At 42.1% G+C, this 26515-nt stretch overlaps 1 protein-coding gene across 5 annotated transcripts in view; it reads right to left on the minus strand.

The window, feature by feature from the left end:
- Nucleotides 1-524: 524 nt before the first annotated feature.
- Nucleotides 525-26515, minus strand: part of SRPK2 (SRSF protein kinase 2) — a 152797-nt gene continuing 126806 nt past the window's right edge. For 3 of the 5 annotated variants that reach the window (XM_061467389.1, XM_061467391.1, XM_061467390.1), the window contains 7 exons: nucleotides 24864-25352; nucleotides 20012-20112; nucleotides 19804-19911; nucleotides 9153-9222; nucleotides 8189-8281; nucleotides 7664-7756; nucleotides 525-2195 (listed from right to left, as the gene is read on the minus strand). In XM_061467389.1, the coding sequence (XP_061323373.1) occupies nucleotides 2011-2195; nucleotides 7664-7756; nucleotides 8189-8281; nucleotides 9153-9222; nucleotides 19804-19911; nucleotides 20012-20112; nucleotides 24864-25352 (1139 nt within the window). In that variant the 3' untranslated portion in view covers nucleotides 525-2010. The remainder of the gene's footprint in view (nucleotides 2196-7663; nucleotides 7757-8188; nucleotides 8282-9152; nucleotides 9223-19803; nucleotides 19912-20011; nucleotides 20113-24863; nucleotides 25353-26515) is intronic. The other 2 variants (XM_061467394.1, XM_061467393.1) reach the window with 2 other exon arrangements.

Here is a 26515-nt window from a genome sequence, read left to right on the forward strand (position 1 = left end):
GCTTCTCGTTAGCTGCAGCTACCAGGGGCTGGGCTGGGTGTGGAGCTCAACAGCACTTTTACCTCTAGGTCTGGAGTCCATTGTGGCATCCACCATCCTCACCAGTGTCACTCATCCTTGTAGCTGTTCCTGTGGAGAGTCAACCCCAACTGCAGGCAGGGCCTCAGCACATGGATGGGTTTCTCCTCAACCAGTGCAGCTTCTTTCTGGAGCAGTGGCTGCCCTGGGCTACCAGGCATGGGTGATCCTTCACTTGTTTATCATGGTTAAACACCTTGTATGAAACCCTCTCAGTCTGGTCACGTTTCACGTGGCAACTGCTCAAACAACCCCCCCCCTCCGTGCTGCATCACCCCTTGGATGCTCTAATATGCACTGGGTGACATATAAGTTACCACAAAAAGCTGCTTTTCGCTTTGGGCCAGGGTTCCCCAGCCCCTGCCCACCCCCCATCACGGACCTCGGGAAAAGGCAGGGTTGGAGTCATGGCAAAGGGCAAAGAGTCCAATGACCAGCACACGGGCTGAAAAAACAAAACACTTTAATTAGACAACTGCAAGCACCTCAAACAACAGGTTATTGTTACAGCATGGGGCGATCTTCTCACAATCTAGTTATTGCAAAGGCATGTGAATAAGTTTCATATGGACAAAGTCAAGAGAAAAGTGGCACCGTAGTTACATGAAGGTCAGGAGTCACCTTACATTCATCCCACCGACTTCTAGGAAGAGGCCAAACTACACCTCCTCCTCCCTGTACATTCCTGTGTTGCCTGTGAACTTCAGCCTACGCAGCCTTTTTGTGTCCTAGGAGACATATAATTGTGGCGTGCAACTTACAACAGGTCCTCATTGTACGTCTGCTCATGGCAGAGAACAAAGCTAGTGCAATTTGGTTTAGAAACATGTAAAGCTGTGAATGGAATGAGCATGATCTCGCTTCCTGGACTACTTTGCCCACTGCACTGTAAACACTGGCAGCTCTATCCTTCCTCACCTGATACCAAGCGCATACTTTTATTATAAAAGATCAGTAATTTTACACAGAGTGGTTCTCATGCTCTACTTTTAATTACTGGATTTTTTTTTTTCCTTAAGGTATAGTACAACTTACAGTGCTTATAAAAAGGCAACACCATATGGTACCATGTCTTCACTATCACATTGGAAGGGAAATCGCTAGTTTCCTTTTCTTAAAAGCACTTAAAATAGGCGAAAGTTCTAAAAAGGAGTGCTAAATGACAATGCATACTGTTATTAGAAAGAAGTCCAGCCTTCCTTTAAAGTGCCGTTTGGGGAATGGAATCCTGTAAACCAGAGCCACTTGGTTGGAAATCCAATGAATGGGAACTGCTACAGAATAGAAAGTTTGCACAATTCCTTAAAGCAGTTTGAAGTCCACTACATGCAATTGGTTTGCTAGAAAGCTCTCTAAAACTTAAGTCGCTTTACTCTGAAATTGAGTCCCCAGTCCCATATTTAAATGGAAATAAACATTTACAGGGTGCATTTACATACACTATAATACAAGGATGACATCCCTTTGCCAGCAGATAAAATTGTACAGTTCCTCGCCATAACTCGGTTCTGCCTTGATAAATTTCTTACACTTGTAAATTATATAATATGCATCAGCTAAAATATTTTTTTTCTTTTTTCTTTTTCATAAATAGTTACAAAACTTGCCAAAACACATGGGGGGGAGTTTCCTTTGTTCCAAAATCTGACATCTGAATGCCACACAACACAAGAAACAATGCTTAAAGACACAGTAAGTGTTTTCTGAAGAAAGTGGGTGAGTAAACTACTAGCTGAAGACAGAAAGACCACCCTTCCCCAAGAACACAGTGCACAAAAGCAAAATGTCAAACAGTACCTCAAGCAAAATAAAGGTCTGAGGATTGAAGCCAGCTCACGTGTGATCCTGCTAAAGAACTGGTGACAGTCACCGCTTAGGTCCAATGCATTGGGAAGTGCTTGCTGGCTTTTATTGTACAGCTGGGAGACTCTGCTAAGAATTCAGCCATGGATGCCGAAGGCATTCTCCAGCCGAAGCGCGCTTCTCTGGGACCATTTCTAGCATGGGGATCAGGAAATCTGTAAACTGTGCAGCATCTTCGTGAGGCCAACCGTACTTTTCCACAAGCACATCAAAGAGACTCCAAGGTTTCAGCTTGGTAATGTGTCGGAGCTCTCCTGCAAACAGAGATGTTACCGCATTAGACAAATCCCTCCTTGGCCCTGTGAGTGACTAATCCCTGTGTCATTTTTCTCTCGCTCTGCATTCACAGCGCCTTGGCCAGGCTGAGAATCGTTTGGGAAAGGTGGTACGCTGCCAGCTTGCTGAGGTCCTCGAAGGAGCAGAGCACATCCAACGTCAAAACCAAGAATCAACCTACAGCGAATGCCGTGACACCCAGTACACATCACTTCTGGAGTTTCACACTGTCTCTCCCATGCACAAAAAACACTCATTCACTCACTCCTGTGTGCTCGCACCATGGGCAAAGAACACCAAAGGCTTTTCCTTCTTAACCAGCCAACAAACTCCAATGTTACACAAACTGCCCCCATCCCAACAAGGAGGTCTCCGCACCACAGGCTGCTGCTTCGCTGCGTGGCACTGGCTGACAAGACACCAGAGCAGCGCCCCACTCCAGCCAAGCCCAGCCCAGAGTCTGGCACTTGGACACTGCTCCATGTCCCAGACAAACCTCCCCCAGGAGGCCTGGTCTGAATCCTTCCCGAGCAGGAAGCACCTGCCCCTCCCCACGGCTCCTCTGACCCACAGCCAACAGCAGCTGCAGGATTTGAGCTCCATCAAGGAGGGGGCACTCAGCCAATCTGGCAGTGTGCTGGGGACCAGAACAATGAGGGAGGCGAGAGCCCTTCTGCCATTCAAAGCAGCAGTATCATCCAGGTCTATCCCACAGGTCATCTGGCACAACAGGGAAGAAAGATTCTGCTGGCTGCTTCCTGCGCCTCCACTGCCATCCCCCTTTTCCCAGACACGCATCTGAGCCTGATGGTCTCCACATGACGATCCACAGAGACCCCTGTGGTTATTCTGTGACAGCCCTAAGCTGCAAGGAGGGTGACGGGTTCTCACCCATTCTGGAAGCTGAACGTAACTCTTCCATAGCTTCACAAGCCCACTGCACCAGCTGGTATGGGGCACACAGGCCATACTATTAGAAGTGAAGTGGTTTGGCAACTTGCTGGTTGTCCCTGGCTCTGATCCACTGCCCATAAAATGTCATCAGACATCAGCTCTCAGGTCTGTTTCTGTACATCCCTGTGGCTACAGAAGTTCACGGCAGGAGAAAACCGCGTCCTCAGACTGTCCCAAGCGACTGAGCATCAGAACGCAACAGATGGAAACCACCCCAGGTCCAGGAGGACACAATTCTGCTGCCTCAGGCCACAGCAGAAGGTTCTAGGCCAGGTACCAGAGCAGCTCTCCAGATGCCATCATACAGACCCCCAAACCAGCAAGTGTGCAAACACTCCATCACTTGCAAGAGGAAGACAAGAGACCTGCTGTACCAGAGGTGCTGCCCACAGCTGGGCCTGTCCTCTTTCCACTGTACAGGCAGAAGGGGTGCTCAGACAGGAGCAGTGAAAGCAGCAGGTATATCCTGCCGGGTTATGTCTGCACCAGCATGTCCCACCAGTACCCACCAGTCAAACCAAACGGGGCTCTGGTTTGGGCCCCCAGTCCTATGGTATGAATGAAGGGAAAGGACAGCACATCCCAGAGAAGTGTGTTCATTTCCAGGCTCACTCTCAGCCCTTCACAAACCTTTGTGCAGCTCTGAAATTCAGCTGCTGAAAACCTGACCCGTTTGAAGGTTTCCAGAGGCGTGCACTGGTGACCACTAACAAGAACAAGCAGAAAACCAGCTCACAAACATGCACAAACTCAGGTATTACACAAAGTGATAGAAAAGAGTGACTCAGTTGCCAGTGGGGGTTAAACCATGGCACTTGTTATAGACTGCAAGCAAAAAATGGCTAAAAACAAGTCAATGCAGCTGTGTCCAGAGCTTCCCCAGCTGACAGCATTCATTGCAAGGGCTGTCATAATCATTTACCAAACCAGACTGGCTCTGGGGGAGTGTCTGTGTTTCCATGCAGCACTGTCTTCACTTCTGTACTCAAATTACATCGGTTTAGGTACCTTCCCTCCCCTCAGGTTGTATAAAGTGAGACTGCAAGATAAGGCTCCTGGTGTTGCCATTAAGGCAAGTTCATACTGTCTGAATACTCCTTATTTTGTGCATGCTGAACTTGAAGTACTCAAACTAAACCCAAGCTAATACCAGCACACCCTGGGCAGTACAATGTTCTGTTGTGGTTTTCTGCTGAGGAACAAGCTATTTTAGCACTATGGGCTGGAATTTTCCTCAAGAAATTCCATATGGATTTCAGAAGACAGGATGCAGTAAAAATTATCTTTGTGGGGGACAAGAACTAAACCAGCTTTTAATAAGTATCATGATGATGACCATGGAATCAAAGCAGGCTGAGTAAAAGGCAATTTACACAACTGAGGTGGATGAGAAACTCAGGTTTATTTTAACGTGGTGGGTTCATCTCATTTCCACCCTGAGGCGCTGGAGAGCAGCACAGGAAAGGAGGTGTCCGACAACAGTTTTCATTTGGTTCATGAGGTTTCACAGAACCACAGAATGGTCTGGGTTGGAAGGGACCTTAAGATCACCCAGTTCCAACCCCTCCTGCCACGGGCAGGGACACCTCCCACTACACCAGGTTGCTCAAAGCCCCGAGGACAGCAAGGCAGTGCCGATATTTAAGGGAGGAATGGAAAGCACAATCCCATCGGTCTGACACCATCAGCAATCAGGGCATCAACGTGAATTGTCAAAGAAATGCTAAAACTGTTGCAGCAAGGGAGGACTTTCCAACAAAAGCTCTTAATTTATTTTTTATATTGAAGCACACAAGAAATATCCAGAGAGGACAATGGAGCTGTCAGAACTGTAAAACCCCTGTGGCCAGAGTGAACGCAGCAAAGAACCTCCTGGAAAACAGAGTGTTGTCAGAAGGAAATTGCTGAGGAAGTTTCTGAGGGACCTGTGGGGGTGACAGTGGTATTTAAAGATCTCTGTGCTGACCAGAATACAAAACACAGAGCTCATCTATGAAATCTGTCAAAGACAAATTTAATATGCGTCACCAGGGAAGAGAAGGATGGGTTATTAACAGTGAGAAATGGATGACTCAAAGGACTGGGAAGCAACAGTGGGAGATAACCTGCTACCACGTACTTTGAGGACATGCTCCCGAGAACTAACACAAGAACTGCTGGTGAGGCCCCATGCCACAATGGATGGAAGCAAGGGAGGTGGGGCAGAGCCCTCCTCTTCCCTTCCAGCAGCACTTTTCCTTGTCACAACTTCCAACAGGCAAAGCCAGTGCCCAGCCGGCATCTCGCACAGGTTAGGGAGCGGGGCTGGCAAATATCAGAAGATATGAGACCACGGTCTAGAAAAACCAAACCTGCACTTACAGTTTGTGTGGTGGGTGAACCAGGCTTTTTGAAGGGCTTACATCCCACCCCGAGCCACAGCAGATGGTGCCTCTGAGGAATGCCAATATGGATCAGGGCCCAGAGGACAACAGTGACACTCTGCGCTGGACAATGTTCATGGAAGCACATGAAACTCCCCATGGGAATTTTACAAACTTCCCTTTTCTGTGTGCCACAAACGCTGTGGTTCTTCTCTAACTGCTTGGTCATTTTAAAGTTCTGTGGCATCATTAGAAAATGCCACCTGGTATGAAGTGAAAATGAGGAACACAAGATGTATATGCTTTTAGAGGGGACAGGCTGGGGGCTCTCTCTGATTCAGTACCTGCCTCTGACAGTGGCACAGGAACGGCAGGCAGGATGGGTATCCAGGATCAAACCAGGAGCATTTGGCAGGCCCTGCCAGGGTGCTGGAGGGTGCCTCCTGCCCAGCCCTTCTATTGCTTTATACATTTACGGACCTTTCAGCCCTGTTTGTTCATGTCACAGAATCCCAGAGTGGTTTGGGTGGGAAGGGACCTTAAAGCTCACTGGGTTCCAACCCCCGGCCATGGGCAGGGACACCTTCCACTAGGAGCAGGTTTCTCAAAGCTCCATCCAGCCTGGCCTTGAACACTGCCAGGGGTGGGGCAGCCACAGCTTCTCCAGGTAATCTGTGCCAGCACCTCACCACCCTCACAGGGAAGAAAATCTCAGTTAACACGGGACTGGTTTGAGCCTACCGATCCAGCCTCTCTCTATAATCCCCAGGCTCCGACTACCTGCTGTGCAGTAAGTGCCTCCTTTAAATTGGAGTTCCACTGGGTGTCCCCCAGCTCTCACATGGTGGGTGCTAGCAAAGAGCAGCTCTGTCTTCAGCTTATCCACTGACCTGTAAATCTTCATTATCCCTCCAGCAACCTTCTCCCCTCCACACTGAAGAGCCTCAGGGGTTTCAGACTCTCCCAAACGGCAGTTGCTCTATCTCCTTGATCATCAGTGCTGCCCTTCTTCACACTCTGTTTAACACCGTGACATCCTCCTCAAGGCAATGCAAGCATGCAGATGTCCCTGCTTTGCCAGAAATACCCACACAGAACAGGCAGCTCCATGCAAGGGGGGGGATGAAGCACTGGTTGTCTCCTGCCTCCTCACCCCAACCTCTTGCAGCTCAGACCCCCACATGCCCCATGGAGCTGGTCAGCACTGGCCCTACCAACAAGCTGTGTGCCCAGGTGCATGGAGTAACAGGAAAGAGGGAAGCCCCAGCACTGCTCGGGGCCAGATGTTACACATCACATAATGGGATGCTCCTGACATCCCTGTCTGTCCTTACAACACAGTGCTGTCTCATTCACTGAGGGAACAAAAGACACTCGAAGCATCCCCACACTGTCTCACGTGTCAAAAACCTGCCTTTAGGAGCAGCCCGTGCAAAGACGAAGTCCAAAGACAAAAGGACTGTTGGGCCCAGAGTGCTTGCTCAGATTGGTCACTCCCTTGCAGCAATTCAAGGGGTTTAATTTTAAAAGGGCTGCACTTGCGTATGACACCAAACACAGCTAAGTGCTTGCCTATGGCTCTGGGATGCGGGCGTTACAGTAATTCAATGTTTGGAGTGAGACAGCACAGTGCACACTGAGCAGCTTTCTCCATCACTGTCCTCTGCACGCTCTCTCTTCAGGGAGGTTATGAGTGCAAGGACTGACTGCATGCAGCTGTGTCTATTGCCCAGGTATTCCATTCCCACCTTGATGTTTCTTATCAGTAGCATCTGCTGGGCCATGACACACGATCAAAACTAGCTGACAGACCATTTTCCATCACATTACAAGCTATGCATCACTTGATTCCTTACACTTGCACAAATACTGGACAACAGATTCACAACAGATTGACACAGACATGTTAACAGCCACACTTTGAGTACATCCCAAATGGATTTTAAATGAAAAACTGAAATGAACACTGCAAATCGTGTTTTTTTTCAGAAAGCCAAGTTTACACCAAAATTCTTCTGTAGTAAGAGCTCTCCATTTAAATGGATATATTTCTTCAGTACCCATAAATGAACATATTCTCCTTTTGGATAGTTTTATGCTTTAAATTAGTGGTGCATAAATACCGTTACCTTTTTTGGTGAAAAACTCCTTGGAATATTTCCCCAACATAGCGTATTTTCGAGGGATTTTTCCCAGCAGTTCAATGATCAATGCTATGTGGTCTGCATTGGAGAACATTGCCAGCAAAACAGAAACATACAACAGTTTAATCAGTACATTGCATGCACACACTAACACTGGCCCGGCACAGACAGAAATAGATTGATCCTGGTAAAAAAGACACGTGAAGACTGCTCAGGGGCTAATTTGGAAAGCTGCTTTCAGCAAAACTTCCTTCTCAAAGCAACATCTGAGGATCAGCTGCTTCAGCCAAGTTTTGCTGCACAATTTCAAATGGAGCAATGGTCATTTTTCAGTGTTTAGCTAAAAAAAAAAAAATAGTAATTTTGTCAGATTCCTTCATATTTTGTTTTCCAAAAGCAGGTTTTGTTGTGTGATTTCGGAAAATGCTCCTCAATGGGCACGCTACAACCAGCAACAGCAATTCCACTTCTGTCTGCATCACGGCACCTTTCAAGAAGAAGAGGTACTACCTCTGCGATTGAAGAATTCCCGAGAATATTTTCCAGATAGAGCAAAGTGCCTTGGGATATTGCCTAGCAGCTCTATGATGTGTGCTATGTGGTCTATGAGGGAGAGAAAAAAAGGATACGGGAGTGGAAGGGGCAGGGAAAGGACGGGATAAAAAAGAAGAGGAAAGAAACTGGAATTAGTAAAAAATCAGAAATAGTTTCAAATCAACAATGTTTGCAGCAAATCCATGCAGAGGTTTCCAGGATCAGCAGAGCTCTGGCATCATTAGTAGCATTTAGGAACAATGAATGATGCCCACATTACCACTGCAAAGAGTATTACAAGCAAACAAGCATGGAAATGGACAGGTATACAAATGGAAGCAGGAGTTAATTGATTTAAAATAAAAAATTAGTAATTGCCTAATTCAAATAAAAATACACAATGTAAACATTATTCCAGTGTCACTCTTACAAAGAGAAGATACTATAAAGTTCAGATTTGTTGTTTCTTTTCTAAACTAAGATGTTGTTATTCTCAACCAGGTTTCCACACATATGCAGTCTTACAAGAAGGGCAGTTTAATTCCTTCAGGCAGTTGTTAAGTGGATGAATATCTGCAGAAGGGAGTTTTTTGCCCACCCATTGCTAGTGATGGAACTTAAAACTAAAAAGAAAAAGATCGTATTTATATTCTGAAAGCAATGCGTATGAACAGTTCACTCAAATCACAGTATCACAGAATGGTTTGGGTTGAAAAGGACCTTAAGATCATCTAGTTCCAACCCCCCTGCCATGGGTAGGGACATTTCACACACTAGACAATGTTGCCCAAGCCTCTGTTGAAGCTGGCCTTGAACAATGCAAAACTTAACCCCACCATAAGCTCACTGGAAATTTAAGAAGAGTGTGAAAATATATATATACACATATATATATAAATATATATATGTATCTCCATATAGTATCTCAACAGATTCATACCTTCATCCCTGGAATAGTCTTCACCAGAGTGTGGTTCAAACAAATAATCTCCGGTCGCTAGCTCAAACGCCTATAACATAACAGACATATTTATGGGTATTTGAAATAAAGTTTTTGATCTTAAATTGTCAGCAGAACATCCGAACTATCTCAGAACCAAGAGAAATTAACATTCAAAAGCTCAAGGCCTACAACGGGATCAGACACTGCGGAGAGGTCACTTACCTGGGGACCATCATTCCTGCAGGGCAAACACAGCATGAACCCAGGCTTTGGAGCAAGTCCCACTGGGACATGAGGCTGGAGATTTGGAAACAGGCAGCACACCCAAACCCCCAGCATTTCTGCCCACTCAACCAGCATGAAGGAAGGAGACGGACCAGGAGTGCGGACCTGTGGTCCCTCCCCAGACCCCTGGGCTCCACCAGCTGACCAGGGAGTATTCCAATCGGTCCTGGTGGCTGCAAGCAGCAAACAGCATCTGGCTGCGGAGGATGATGATTCTGAGCACATTGGCTGCATGGGGGTGTGGAGGGGGCATCAATGTAAGGCAGCATTAAACGCACCTTTAAATACTGATGTACTCTCTCTTGATCATGTTAAATATGTGTAAGTCAATGAAGCTGAGAGAGAGGTGCTTCTAAATATATAATAAAGAGCTACACTTGTATCTGAAGGTTAATTATCTGTCAGATTGCATGCTAGGGACAGAAATAAAGCCTGAATCACAAATAAAATCCACTTATAACTGTAATTAATCACTTGTACTTAGCAAACAGAGTAAGCTTCCTCAATGACTCTAAATCTATAACAGTTTTTAAAAGGTATTTTTACTGAATCCCAAGTCATCAAAGTATATACTGCCATCCTGGGGTAAAACACTGAGGCTGAGACTGATGAAGGAATCCAGATTAGACATCAGGATGACTGATCCCTTCAGGCCATTCACAATGCTTCGATGGGATGCTAACCCCATGTTAGGAGAGGACAAAACTGAATTTCTTTTGATGGGTGTAATGGCTATTAAAAGTCTTAAAGTACTGAAACAACTGTAAGAGCCCATACTGGTGCACTAACATGGAATCATCCAGTCTAATTTGTTAGACTATTCTCTTTCTGCTCCAGATCACCGATTACCCCAAGCAGCCACAGGAATCTAATTCTTTCCAGGTGGTTTAAACATCAAACCGTTTTCCATCTCCAAGACCAGGGAAAATATCTGATCCAGAAAATCATTCCAAAAATCAGGTAGAACTTCCTGGCACAGTCCTAGGATGGGATTTCACACCATTAAGACGTTTACTACAAAATATTCATCTCCTGAAATTCTGTTCCAATTCCTAATCTGGAGTTGTTAAATCACCTGCAAATTTAGCCTATTTATGGGCACTCGGCTTCCTCAAGCTGTGAGTTGCAGTGTCATCCAAGAGAGCTATAGCCAAAACAATTCATTGCAATCACACAGAGCAGCCAAGAAAGCAAGAATGCCCCTTGTTGACACTGAATGGGGCCTTTAATTAAAATCACTAAGAAACAGTCATTCACTTTTTATTATTCTACTCTTAGCTTCACATTGAGAGTTCTCATTTTACACTTAAGAGAAAAACCTCAAGGACTTCATAAACCATCAGGTATTTAAACTGAAGAGATTTTTAAAGTAGCCAGAAGAGATCACTGGTGGAGATCTCTAAACACAACATGGAGAATATTGTTATTCTCCTGAGATGAGACTGAGAAGCCCCAGGTGCTCTCACTGTATCTCACACCAACGTATTCACTGGAAGAGGCAGACGAACCTTCCCAGGAGAACACAGGCCACTGGGGCTGATTTCTGAGGACATTATGAAACTCTCTGGTATTTAAACAGATTCCTGGAGAACAATGGAAATGCAGTTGAATTTAGCCACAAAGGTAAGACTCCAAAAGAATACAGCTTCTGTCCTAAAAAATGAACTATTAATAGCTCCATGTCTGCATGGGACTAAGCAGATTCAATTGGAAAAACTAAAAACTGTTCAGTGAGAAACACAAGAAGCAAGCATACCACTGTGATACACTGAATTTTACATCAGCTTGCATATAACAAGAGCTGCAAGCTCTCATAGATTTGAGATATTTATACCACCCTTTTGCTGACAAAAAACTCAAGCTTTTCAAAATTATGATGCTGCTCCTTTTGTGCTTTTTGTATAGCCCTGACTCCATGCCCAGCATGGACTGGAGCGGCAGGGTCTCAGACATCTAATATCCTGACTCTCCTTAAAGGACTCTGCACTGAGAATGAAGAAACTTTGGACTACTGCACACAGGGACAGCCCAGAGACAGCCTTGTCTTTTGGGTGCTGCAATATGTATCTGTTATAATACTTTTTAGCATTCACACATGATGACGTCTCACATGTTCATCTGTAGCAACCAGATAAAAGGTTCCTAGATATCTGTAGGATGGACTAGCTACATAGTGCAAGATAAATGACATTAATTTGGCCTTATTTAAAAAAGAATAAATCCTTGACCTAGGTTTTTACCATAAGGTAAAAGACACAGTGTTAAAAATGCACTAATGAGCATATAAATAGCCATAACTCACAGTATCAGAGTTGATCTGCTCTTTAAGCTGATGCCCAAAGGCATGGTGCACTAGAAAACACGTGCAGTCCCATTACTGAGTCAGTGCCACCACAAGCAGTTCTCTCTGCTGGTACTCAGAACTACAGTTTTGATGATGCACTGCTGCTTTGGACTTCTGAGTACTTGTCAGTATATATGGACACTCCACACTCAACTGTAGATGCATAAAACACCCAGCCTCCAATTGCTACACTGACACTGATAAAATCAGGAGGTGGAGACCCTGACAGACACCAAGTTGAGCACAGGTGACCGGTGCACTCTTGTGGTAATGCAGTATATATATAAGTGTGTCATCAGCCCTGAATGGAAAGTGACTTCCCCTCTCCTCAGTACGCACATCTACATCTGCAGACTGTGGTGACCAGTTTGGGGCCATCAGTATGAGAGAGACCCTGCCAAACTGGTGAAAGACCAAGGAGGACCTCTAAGATGTTAGGGGCTGAGCAGGAGGAGAGGCTGCGTGGGCTGCGGTCAGGTTGGAGAAGGAGAGGAGCAGGGGGGATTCAGTTGCTGCACTCCACTGCCTGAAAGGAAGTAACAGAGAAGATCAAGATATGCTCTCCTCAATGAAAGGACAACAGAGAACAGACACAAGCAGCAAGATGGGAAATTCCAACCAGGTAAGAAAATTCTTTAGTGAGATTGGCTGGGCATTGGGACAGGCTGTGGAAATGCCATCCTGTCAGCTATGTACAGCCTCAACTGGTTGAGGCTCTGAATAACCTCATCTGACTTTAACCTTGGTTCAAGCAGAAGGTAGACTACTAGAGCTCTCTCTCCACCTAAATTTGGCTGTTATCTCTATGATGGTACAAGTACAGATGAACCATATTTACTTCCCCTTTGAAAGTATTAATTTATAAAAACTAGTTTCTTGACAGAAATCTGACTTTGAAATACCATGATCTTTTTTTACTTAATGCTGACATTTACCTCAACAGAAATCAGCATTTCAATTATTATATGGAGATAACAAATGAGATACAGCACACTCAACATATGGCACAAAAGCCCAAGGCAATCATCCATCCTACTGACTGTGCTGGCAATTGCTACTTAGCACTTTCCTAAGGTTACTGCAGAAGAAGAGTCTAGACTGCTCTTCTCCATCTGCAGATGGGGAACCTTTCATGTAAATGGTCGCATTTCTGCTTTTGTAGGCTCTGGAGAGGCTATGATTCCTTTTCTGCCACGTGACTGTACACGAACCTACCACAGTACTGAACTGTTGGCATCACTGTTGTATATTATAGATCCATGTCTTATCACACAATTGGAAATAGCTACATTTTCACTGTGTGACAGCTGAGTACTCAATCTGGTGATTGAACATGGATGCATGCCTAGTGAAAGCTGTCTGGGAGAGGATGGAAGAACAATTCACTTGGACTGCATCAGCCTCCCTTAATTTCTCTTATGAAACCCCAGCTGAAAAAGGACAAGCTATAGGCCAGAATGATCGTTTTGAGAGATGAGATCCAGTTCCTGGCCAGAGCTTCTCTGCCCCCACTAAAATGAAGAGCTGTGAATAAGAAGATTGTAACTGCTTTAAAAACAGGCTTAGTTTTAAGAACGCTTTTCCACAGGTAAGTGGGACCATGAAAGAAGAGCAAAAAGCTTTCCAAGATACACACACCAGCTGACAGTTTGTTCTCCCATGGTCATCTCCCCCTGAAGAGTCACGCAATGGAAAAATATAAAAGGCATTTTGCATGGTTAGTGCTTGGTAAGAAGAGTGAGATATCCAAAACGGAGACACGCATGGGATGTTTGAAAAGGAAACAGATTTCTATCATTTCCTGTACTCTGATCTCACAATCATGCACACACTGAGTGGCTGCTTTAGAGAGTCAGTTTCTTTGGAAAAATCACAGAATCACAGAATTGTTTGGGTTAGAAAGGACCTTAAAGCTCATCCAATTCCAACCCCTCTGCCATGGGCAAGGACACTTTCTGCTAGACCAGGTTGCTCCAAGCCCATCCAACCGGGCCTTGAACACTGTCAGGGATGGGGCAGCCACAGCTTCTCTGGGAAACCTGCTCCTGTGCCTCACCACGCTCATCATTTTCTTTTTAATGTCTCGGGTTGTCCACCCACCACCTTCAAAAAGGGTGTACAGTGATTAATAACAGCATTTTGTACTGAATCTGCCTACTGAAAAATATGTGAAATATACGACTTGAAGCTTTTCTCTCCTCTCAAGCAGATTTCTGATTTCCTATTTTTCCTCAAAATACTGCTTCTGTGCACACTAAGGCTTATCATCACACCTTTGGTATGTGCTACTCACACATATGAACATGATGATACTCATGATCCTATAGAAACATGACAATTTTTTCCCTGCTTACCACACAGGGAGAGTAGTTAAGGACAGCTGCTTCTCCACCTCACATGAGAAGACATCATGGTAACAAGTAAACTGGGGCCTGAACTACAAACGCTTGGAGGTACGTTTAATACTAACATCATAAATTACTATATTCTGCTCATTTTTCTGTCCCTCCAAGTTCTCTCACATAAATAGAAATGCTCATAATAAAATACACCCCTCTAGGCTTGCTTGCCTTGTAGTAGCATCTCTCTCATTTTGTCTGCCTGCTCCCTTCTCCATTCACCCCCATAGTATTTTCTTTCAGAATTTGTACTCTCTTTGGGTAGATAAAACACAAACTATAATTTTCTCCTCCTTCCTGCTGATCTACACCTATGATCTCTTTGCTAGTTCGTATTATAAAAAGAATCAAAACTCACCACAAAAACCATCTAAGTGGTAATAAACTAATCTTGCTGATGTCATAGCTTGTGACATAGCTATCTCCTCCCTACCACTCAAACAAGACTGTACATAGTGAACAACAAAAGTCAGATGATTTGACTCATCATTTCAGGGGTTTTTCCTGTCTCCAATCCAAAGAGCATAAGCAAGGAAAAGCAGTGGAATCATGGTGCTTGCAGTCATTTCCAGGAGCAACACAAAGGGATGCCCTCTGCCAGTACTAACTCCCTTATCTTGCCAGGATTTTCTGGCAGCAGCAGTTGAGTACTGTGTTCCATGGGTTTGAGATTTATGAAACGCTAAATCATGCAGTGCCTATTCAGTTTCTGCTCCACAGAAAGTACCCCTCTCAATACTGCCAATGTGGAAAATCAGCCTGATAAGATTAAACAATCAAGGGTGGTTTCAATCCTACCAAAGACACTGCTGGCTCCAAATCTGCTCCTTTTTGGGGATGAAAACATGAGATGCACCTCCTTATTGGCAGAATTAAAGTAGGGTTTAATACAGCAAGGGAATGTAGAATTATCTAGAATTTCATAAATGTGAAGAGAGATTCCCAGTATCTAGCTTTCCATGGGAACAGCTGAGTATCCCATCTAAATAGGCCACATTGTTAAGAAAAAAAGAAAGGGCACTGTACAACTTCCTTAGCTAAACTGAAGATATGTCCAGCAAAACACAGCGCAATTACTGAGACACAGAGTCACCAAAGGCTGGGAAAAAAAAAATGCAATTTACACTACACTGCATCCTTTGCTGAGCACAGAACAAGTGAACTCAGTCCTCCATCGCAGTCAGGGGAAGTCCACTGGCATCTATCTCCTTCCATTAGCCCCACAGCACATCATGCGTGCACTATCAGCCTCCACAGATAAACAGCATCCTCTTCTTTCCTCTGCCTTTTTTTCTTTTTCTTGAAGACTCTTAGACTCTGGTCACCTGAGCATACTCACTCTCATCCTTTAAATCTGATACAAAAAGGTTTGAACCAGGCCACACCAAATCATCTAAAATGAGAAGGTTCACCTCGGAGGCTGTTGGCTTACAGTGCTACTTATTCACCAAAAGAAAGAACTGTAAGGTTATTAGCACTGAGTTATTGCTCTCTCTTTTGCTATATATAGCTGGAGTCCTTACATGCCTCTCTTTATGTACACTTCCAGTACAAGCAATCCTCATCAGAATCTCTGGCTACTCCCATACTAAAGACAATACACGTAGAACAGAGTATTCTTTCCAAGATGCACCAAAACCATAGAGTTGATGGCTAGATGAAGCCAACTCATGTCAGCAGAGCCCAGGTGAGGAGAGCACTCCATGTAGACAAAACATACCATGTCCTAAAAGCCAGATTCATAAGGGGGGTATTCTGGAAGTTGCTGTGCACACATCAACACAAATGCTTTGCATGCTTAAGGCACCATTATCAGAGGTTTTTGTTTAAAAAACATCACCATCACCATCTCCATCCTTATTACTGAAGATGCAGTAAAACTGATGAGGCAAATGGTATGATGAAAAAAAGACAGTCTGCTGCCGCTGTGAGAAAACATAACCTCTGTGCTTGATTTAACACAAGCCATAAATATTGGCCATAAACGCAAGCCAACACAAGAATCATAGAATTACAGAATCACCTTTGCTGGAAAAGATCTTTAAGGTCACCAAGTCCAACCCAGTAGCTCTGCTGCTCTCACATTCTGCCAATGCTATTCCCAGTGAGCAAGATTATTTCATCAGCAAGCAAAAGGCAGTGAAAAACCTAGGCTCAGAGATCCATTAAGCACAAGATCAAGTTAAGATCCCAAGTGACTCCTGGTCCTAAGCATTCCAAGTGGTCCATCATAAAATCCAGGAGACATGGTAAGACTCATGTAGTTTGTGTACACATAAACCTCTCTCACAGAAACCCTATGGATCCTAAATTATTTCAAAGAATGGCCTGGTGCTTATTATATTTTTTTTTAATAGAGACATGATCTAGAATCTGACACAGTAGTGGACATATAGCACATGGAGAATCTCTTCAATTTTGCAAGCTAAGCAGTCTTCATGTGTGCTCTTTACCACTAAGCAATTGTCTGGACTACTTCTGAGCAAACCCTTTCAGAAGAGTTTGGCAGCCACGGTGTGAAAAAAAACATCGCCCACTGAGCTGGAGAACCGACCATCACTCTGAAGCATCACATCTGTCAGCAAGAGCTACACAGATGGAGAAGTGAGGAGCACACCTGGATCAGCCTCTCAGAATACTGGTCAGAAACCTCAGATTTTAAGGTTGTGGATACACAAAGCACTACAAGATGCATTTGCACACAATTCCATTCAAGTGAGGTCAAAATATTTTGAACCCTCTTTCACTGCAGGTGCAGAGAATTAGCTCAGCGACTTAGCTGTGAGCAAAGGTTTTCAAAGCATAACATCTTCGCTTTGATACTACTTTATTACACTTTTCATTCACATTAATTCACATCATTCGCATTAGTTACAGTCTGTGCCTTATCATTCAGTAGAGAAACTAAGACAAGAAAGCTCACCTAGGGTCAAAATCATGATGAGAATGAAGGTCGGGATCTGTAACTATGTGACACGGTTCCCACTGCAAACCCACGTGGCACCTTGCTTATCTGTTCATAAAGGTAGTATCTGACAGGTGGATCTGAGCAGAGCCATTACTTACCTATCCTGAACACAGCCTCAACCTTAGATCACTTATTAAGAAAAAGCTACTAAATTACAGACTTTCCTTTTTCTCCCCTTTATTTTTCAATTAAAAAGGAGAAAATGATAAATGCCACATGCAATCATGAGCTGGTAGGACACCACCTTATGTGTGCTTGGTATTGTCACACTGGGCAAAGTACAGAAAGATGTAAACTCCCCAAGAAAAGTCATAGCAGTACTGCTGGACCACTCATTTTACATACTACTGCTTCCAAAAATGTCCTTAATGACTATGGACTTACTGTACGAACAAAGCAACATGACAAAGAAGTCTCCCTGCTTTCCCTTGAGAGACTTGGACAACATGGTCAACGGTAATGTGACCTCTGCTTTGGCTGAAAATAAACCGCCCCTTCAGCTCCTGCTCCAGCACACAATCCTTTGAAAACACATCTACTAGTTAATATTATGGGATAAAGTGGATTAAATATGAAACAAGAGCAAGATAACCTAAAAGGACATTTTCTGAACCACATTCAGGCACAACAAGGAATCCAAACTTGAGAAAGCAAGTGGGACTAAAATGGCATTAAATCACTTTGGTACTTGACAGTTCTTGGCTGCTTTAGGGATCAGAGAGAATAACATTGTAATTTCCAAAGACAGCCTTAAGTTTGTTGGGAGTTTGAAATTCCACATCAGGAATGTTTCCCTGGCTGTTAATCTTTGTTACAAGTCTTCTGCAGAAATAACTCTTAAGATCTTCCAGTCAATCCCTACCTCGGAGCTGTTTTCCATCTGATACAGGATTAACAGGAACAGTACAATGACCCATTTCCTCAAGCACACTGGAATAAAAGCAAATCCTGAGGGGCTTTGAAATTATTAATTTAGGGGATGAGCTTGAGAAACTGATCTCTATTCTTTTTAACATAACTATTACAATGATGACAACTGAATGAATGATTTTATGTCAGTGCTGTGAAGATTATAAAATTTCTACAGCATTTTCTATAAGCAAAAGACCAAAGTCTGTGGCAGAAAATAATTTCCAGTGTTTCTACCTCAAATGTGTTACTCCTGTTAAAGCTTATGTAATGAAGAAGCAGAAGTGTAGTTTTCTCATTAAAATATATCAATTTCATAAATACCTGTGAATCAGAATTAAGATACCCCCAGTGGCAGAGATAGATGCTCATGGGGTTTAAAGGACTCTCATGAGGAATGCTTATATAACATGGAAAAAGAACTGAAGTGTAAGGGGCTGGATGACCCCAAGTATTGTAAGAATACTGTATTTCCTAGGTTTGATATTGCTATTAAGTGCCCCACTTTCTTTAGACACAATCCTAGACAGACTTCAGCCTTTTTAATGTGGCTTTAGCTACATGACTGCATATAAAATTAGCATAGGGTAGGTAAGTACAACCTTAAAGAAAGATGAATCTAACGTATTAAATATCTCTAATAATAATTCTGCAGTTAGTTAAGAGAAGAATCATTCAAAAAATAACGGATCAAAACTGTAAAATACTTTCTATGCTTTGTTTTCAATGTAATGGAAAAATTCTACATTTTGCCCCAAATGAAAGTGTAACTTTGGAAATGGATGTTCTTTTCTGTGTATTAAAGCAAAAGCTAGAATTAAACTCCAAAGAAAATATATCTGCAATTTTACTTACGGGTTAGTTACTTTCAGCACATGGCTTGCTGAGCTTATAATATCTGTAGGATTTTATGTTCCTTTCAATCCTCCTCCTCTCCCTCTGAGCTTTGCAATTCTTCTCATCACCCACGCCTGCAAACTGTGTCTAGTATTTGAGTCCTCTCCTCCTCCTCACACACTTACTCTTTGCAGACATGTATTTGTAAAATACAAAGATTTGAATAAGTTTTCACCTTTAAAATAGACAGATACTTCTAAATGTATTTTCAAAACTATCTTTAATGAGAAGATGCATGTAGCTTATTTGTCCTCAAAGAGATATTACAAACAGAATTGTTTCAGAAAGTTGAATAATGAACTTTTTACTTTTTCTGTTCTTAAAGGTTTCAAAAAATGTATCATTTCAGTTTAACTGTGTTAAAACTAATTCTACAGAATGTTACCATGTATTTTACTAATAAGCTAAATCCTTCTCTTTGAAGTTTAGAACCTAAAGCTGTGATTTGCAAGCCTAATCTGATGAATATTTTCACTGCAGTTGGCAAGAATATGAAGTATTTCGCTGTTTTGCTACTTTATGCAAGAAAAAGGAATGAAAACACAGCAAACAGTTGTATAGATTCTAAGATAGGAAGGAAACATGCAGTTGTACTATTTAGGTTCAACTTTGTAATTTAAAATACACATGTATTTCCCTACAAACTTGCATGGTTTTGACTGCAAGTTTAAAATGCATCAAATGAAAATGAAAACTGATTAAGAATACTGCAGAAAGCGAAACAGAAGGGGAAAAATCAGCAGCAGCTATCTGATATATTATTTATGATAATGTATTTGTGTCAAAACCATTCACATCAGGTTTCTCAGTTTTATTCTTATAAAATACACATTGTATTCTTCTTACCATACATGCTGTACTCCAGATATCAGCAGGTGTACTGTAACCTGCTCCTATTAAAACCTCTATGGATCTATATTGTCTTGTCTGGATGTCTTCTGTGAAGTGTTTATGCTAAAAAAGAAACAATCACATTAATGGGAAAAAATAAGAATAAAAAGGCCTGTTCTAAACAATGAAGGCTAAAGAGCAAAAATGATGCAGTGATACTTACCACCCAGCAGGCATTCCCCAGGTCAGCAATTTTAACTCTAATTTTATCTGCATTTCTTGGGTCCAGTGGATTCACCAGTAAGTCAGCAGCACGAGTTTTTGCTAACACAAGCAAAATGCAGAACAGTTAGTATTTTAAGCACACTATGCATTACCTCTAAGCAGTTTTGCCTTGACACTTTATCCAGTTTTGTAATTCATGGAAGACATCAAAATCATTTGCTGAATGTTACAAGAAATTTAAGCAACACAAACAGGATTTCTTACCTTGATTTCTAAATATCCTTACAAATTCCAAGTGCAAATTTTTGCATTAACTGCCAAAAGACTATAATTGGAATATCAAGAAGAGCTCTAAGCAGAAAGAGTCCATATGTTTTCAAGAACAGATTAGGACAGAAAATGTTAAACTCAAAGAAGTACAGATGAAAGAGTTGTTCTTAGAACAGTCTGGCTGAGAAAATAAAATCCTGCACTTCCATTTCTGGTTAAGGTAAACAAAATATGGCTGGATTTTTTTCTTCTTTAAAAAAATCTGTCCCAAGGGGAAGAAGTCACCAAAACCTGGCTTACTTAAGAGCCTGGAGGATTGTCACACATTTCACAGACAACTCAGTGTTGAATCAAAATTCTCGGAAGGTCCTAATTTGCGTTGAGTATGATCCAACTAGAAAGGCATAACTTTAATCTCATTAATCCTGCCACCTTTAGAGGCTCTTGGGACATTGATGATCCTAACACAGGACAGTGGAGGACCGCTGCTTTTCTTTTTTATTTGACATACCACCCGCCAGCTCCCAAACTGAATTGGAAAGAAAGCAGATTGACTTGAATGTGGATGACAGAAGGAGATACCACAGATCACATAGCAGGAGAGGACTGATCTCAGTTTACTTATCCCAAAGCTATGAAGATCAAATTGGAAACTGCTGGCAAGATAGGAAAGAGGTACTAGATCCAAAAGACACTGGGACTCCAAATGGGATATAATGATCTGTGAAAGTACCATAAGCATTGGAAGAGGAAAGTACAGCAGACACGGGGCAAAGAAAAAATACAGCACATCTAACAACGAATCAGGAATGACTGAAATCAGATGAGGATCTTCAACTGCTGGGACAGCAAGGGTAATTGAGCCATCAGGGCACTGGTCAACCAGAAAAGAAAGTGGCAGGATCCACCAACGGAAAGAAAGAAAGAAAAGACGGGACTGAACAGCAGAAGACAGAAGTGGCAGTGACCTCAGCAAGAGCCCTCTAAAAAAGCTGCAACAGAGTCCAAGACTCGAGTTCAAAAAAACCCCATCACTATAGGGCAATAAAAGCAAAACACACTGAGAGAATAAAGCTGAGGTTCAGTACTTAAAAGATGGTTAGTCTTCAGTAATCTTAATATTAAAATCTTCCCTTACAAGCATGCTGCTTAATAGAGTCTAATTTTTCTAAACACAATCACATGCATTATTCAAGAAATACCAGGACCTTTCTCAATTCACCAGCCCTGGCAAAAATGAAAACGTGCTAGATAAATCCTTCCCACACATATTTCTGAAGGTGAAGGACTGCAGTAAATAAAGTGGAATGAAGGGGTGGAGAACTCATCAGTAAGACATCTGAATACATTAGAAAACAGCTTTCTTTAACCTTCTTCTAGGAGAGGGACATGACAAGGTAACACGAAAATGCCTACACTTTTGTGTTTTTTTCTCAGGAGCTCATTAAGTTTATGTCCCTTATTTTCTGAGAGATGAATGTGACCTTGGATTCTATATATGACAAATGTGGATCATTCACAACTGAAAGTGAAGTCAAGAGGAGCACACTTTTTAGTAAGTACTCTCAAAAAAGCATCCAAAGGAGCTCAACCTGAGCACAAAATCAGTAAGCATTTCTGGTTTTCACTTCTGTGTGTCCTAGTTCTGTAAAACTGAGAAATATCACCTCCTCTTCTCACAGTCTCAGCACGATAGTATACTTAGTAAACATTTAAACACTGGAATGAGGAGGAGAGTCATGAGGAAATTAATAGATCTATTTTAAGGGCATTTGGTCACACAGTGAAAACTTGAAAAAGGTAGGAACTTAAGAGCTGCTCATCCATTGAACACAAATTGGTCTGTGCATTGAATGAGGCAAGTATCTCCAAAAAATAAGAGATCATGTTACTTTATAATGTACAGCAATGCCCAGACAGAGAGGAACAAATAAAGTCCACTTCTATACTAGAAAAGGGCATTGAAGTTTTAGGAAAAAAGTAGCAGCATTTAAAAACATTGAATAGGCTGCAACTTTTACCTTTCTTCTTTTGAAATACTCTAATCTGTTTTATTACTGTTTAACTCAACATTATTATTGATGCCATTAATATTAACATTTAGCTTTTCCTCTTTCCGTGGAAGAAGTAAATTCAGCTATGGCTAAATTTAATCTTCCTTCTTTGCACAAAAGATGCTGCTGATGAGATAACATCAAGGAGGAATTAAGTAGGTTTGTCTCTCCAGCTATGGAGATACACTGCTCCCATGACACGTGATGACAGCTTTACTCCCTGGAGGCATGACAATTTTTCACATCACACCAGGAAAAGAGCAGTAGAGGCTTTCTGCCTATAAATACTGCCAGCAGCACAGAGGAAGAGGCTACCAGGCACCTAGGAACCTCTTGTGTATCATTTCAGGGACTACTGAGTTTAAGGAGATGGACTGGAAGACATACTTGCCTGGAACTTGACATTTTCCAGAAACACAGCTCTTCTCAGTTGTATTTTATTTCACATTTCTTGCCTACCTGCAGATTAACTTACCTGTCAGACTCTGTAACAGCTGTGTGAATTGCTCTTCTAAAGTCTTAAACCAAGAAATACATTGACTGTACTTTTCAATACATCTCTATTTATATTTAGTAACTTCATCTGGGGACAATGTTGACAGCAGGCTTAGTGATCTTCTCCCTAAGCTATCTCATTTTCTTCTGTCTGCTTGCAGATCTAGTCTCTCAGTATTTGATTAAAGTTGAAACCCATATATTTATCATTTAGTCACTGGCACTATAAATAAAATCTATGTGTAATACCCTGCAGCTATTTAATTCAATGGCAAAAAAACAGTTCTTTGCAATGACACCAAGATATCACCTTCCATGTCTTCAGTAAACAGGACTTAGAGGCAAAAGTTTTGGACTTGGAGCAGTTCTGGTGGCCAGAATTTAAGTGTCCAAAACCATGATGAATACGGAAAAGCCATAATGAGTTGAGGGATAGCAACATGCCTTGCAGTGACAAAGACTTGTTGAGTTTAATAAAAGATTAAGAGGGGAACTGTTCGAAACAGAAAAGAACCATCAATGAATGAAAATACAGCACATTACAGATTTTTTTCATGTGACTGAAGAAAGACGTAACAAGTATTTATAGCTAAAAGCTGCAGCCAGGCAAATCCAAACTTGCAATGATTCTCCTGAAATAATTCTGAGTACTGACCAGTGGAACGCACTTCAACCACACCACACTCTTTAATTATTTCATTTGTCCAAATCAAGAGCAGGTGTCTTTTTGGAAAATATGTTTTAAGCCAAACACAAAGGTTACTGGACTTAATAGTTGGTGTATTATTGGCTTGTTATAAAAGGAAGTCAGGTTACATGATCTCATGGTCACCTTCTAGAAGAATGCCTAACTGCAACCATGAATTTCCTTTCCTCTTTCCTGTGAAGACTGACCTACCAATGTGAATACTTAACTTAAAATAACTTACCTCACACCCGTAAAAACAAGTTCCATAACAGAAAAAAAGTAAAAAAAAAAAATCACAGTTTGGTTTTCCTCTTTTAAGACAGCAGATTTGTCTGAATTTAACGAGAATGTTTTTGCATTGTCTTCCAAGTGCATCTATCAAACTCCCATTTTTGAATGCAAGAAAAGTCACCCAATTTACTTAAAGTAAGCTTAGCTAAGCTACTGCCTTTAATGAGACTCTTACATTTATTTCTTAACCTAACCACTGTCTTTCTATTCCACTTATTTGCCTTTTTTTATTGCAATACACACCCATGTCACTAAACACACGTCTTCCATCAACTCAAAGTGGGTTTCCCCACTCTATTTGTAAAAGCCATACAAAATTAATGCACTTGCTTTTCTTCAAACCTGGTCCTAGGAGGTCAAAATTCACCAGAATGCTTTGGGACTAAACTAACTGAAAATCCCCCTCTTACTTTCTAGATATCTGCTCTGCCAAAAGTGTTCTAAGACAAAATACTAAATGTAAAATACTAATAAATTAGAATTGTATGATTCAATGAGCAAAATGTTCAGTGTAGATAAAACCAACAAGATGATAGCCAGCAAAGAAAAAGGGGTTCTCAGCAGTGGGCTGCAGCTCTAACGTAACCCTAGCAGTGGTAAATCTGACCCTGTATTCCACCTCCTCCTTAGGTTTGGGAACAGCTAAGGAAGAGAGCATGTGGGGGCAGTCTGCGCAGATTTTTCTGACTCAGACGCTGGCACACTGGAATCACCTTTTCCAGTGGGCACTTTTCAGACACAAATGCAAAAGCAGGCCAAGACTTAGCAGGGTCAGCACCAACCCAGAAACTAAAAGCATTTAAAACACTTAACCTGTAGATAGATAAATGGTGTGATAGAGGTTTTGTCTGCTTTTATCAAAAGGTCCCTTTGTGTTACTGAAAGTTTCACAAAAAAGCTCCAAAACAAAAGTAAAATCTGCATGTATGCGTCACTGAACACAGATAAAACATATACATAAGGTTTAGCCCCACTACTTATTCTACATAAGACACCACCTATGGCTGCAAGAGACTTCAAGGATGCTGTATGCCACTACGAGGAATACTTACTTTTTGGCAAATCCCCAGTGCTTGAAGCTGAAACTGTTCTGCTCCTGTCGTGAGATGGGCTGCTCTCCTCTCTTTCTGTTACAGCTGATCCTTCAGAAACAGCAGAACCACAAGCTACAGACTCTAGAGCCCCAGAGAACACTGAAGCTGAAAATTCAGAGAACTGTGACTCAGGAATTTTATGACGTCCATTTGGCAATTCACCATTAAACTGTTCATAGGAGCTGCTATAAGAGTAATCACTTTTTGCATTTGGCTCATCAAGATTATACTCCTCTGCATTTGGACATTCTTCCTCTTCCTCATCTTCATCTTCAATCTGTTGTTCCAACAGGAATGGGCCGTTGACAATATGGCCATTTGTTTTGGGGGATTCTATCCACTTAGGGTCTGTAGGGTCAGTGTTGACAAGTTCCTGCTCAACGTCATCATCTTTCTCAGTGTTTTCTTTCTCTGTGTCTTCTTTTTCATCCTGATCATCTGCTTCACCTGAAAAATTTCAGTGAGCAACACATCAGATCATACATCAATAATATGACATTTTGAAATCAGGCATTCATCATTTTTAACTCTTCAGTAACTACCTGACTTCTGACATCACACAAGGAAACTCTAAGTATCAATAAAATATGCAAAGACCTTGAAGTCTAAACTGAAGGCAAAAGAAAGAACTAATTAATAAGGATGCTGGAAAAAATAAACAATGGGGAGTGGTTCAGGAGGGAACAATTCAGAAGATTAGAATGTTATCACAGAATCACAGAACTGTTAGGGTTGAAAGGGACTTCTGGAGATCATCCAGCCCAACCCCGCTGCCAAGGCAGGGCAAAACCTAGAGCAGGTTACACAGGATCGCATCCAGGTGAATTTTGAATGTCTCCAGAGAAGGGAACTCCACAACCCCATCCTGGGCAGCCTGCTACCATGCTCTGGCACCCTCAAAATAAGGAAGGTCTTCCTCATGCTGAGGTGAAACTTCTTGTTGTTTAGTTTATGGCCATTGCCCCTCATCCTGCCACTGGGCACCACTGAAAAGAGTCTGACACCATCCTCCTGGCACCAGGGAGAGAAGATGCATGAGGTCTTGAAAGCAACCTTTACAAATCTGTAACTCAATCTGTGTCAAACAGGGAGTCATAACAGAAGTAGGAAAATTCACCTAAGAGCAGAACAAAACTAAAACAAACCAGAAAACAAGTCTCAGCAGTTACACTTTTACAGAACAAGCAAGAGTTCATGAGAAAACCTGGGAAGCAGGAATGGAGTTGGAGCGTAACAAATATACTCCAAATCACTGGGACTAAACAAGAATTTTAATACGGCATCTTACCAATTTTATTGAAGAAGCTGCAGTTATTACTACCTGACAGATCATTACAACAAACACTGTAACAAGGGGAAAGCAACAATGACTTAACTACACTGAAGTTAAAAAATACAAATTCATGTTGATTTTCTTCTATCTCATTAAGAAACTCGGTTATGCCACCTAATGTGACATGACAACTGGCTGTTCTACTGAACTGTCTGTGTGCTCTTCTGTGGGATTTGACAGCAAGATTGCTATTGATGTTTTTCTTCACCTCTACAGTAGGTTTGGCTCCTGCTTTTTAGACTTTCTAGTTACAATTTTACCTACAGCAGAAAACAAA

Source organism: Pezoporus flaviventris, unplaced genomic scaffold (assembly GCF_033815535.1).
Source record: "Pezoporus flaviventris isolate CSIRO_AGI_PZ_B2104156 unplaced genomic scaffold, CSIRO_AGI_Pfla_v1 ptg000045l, whole genome shotgun sequence".
Classification (NCBI taxonomy): Eukaryota; Metazoa; Chordata; class Aves; order Psittaciformes; family Psittacidae; genus Pezoporus; species Pezoporus flaviventris.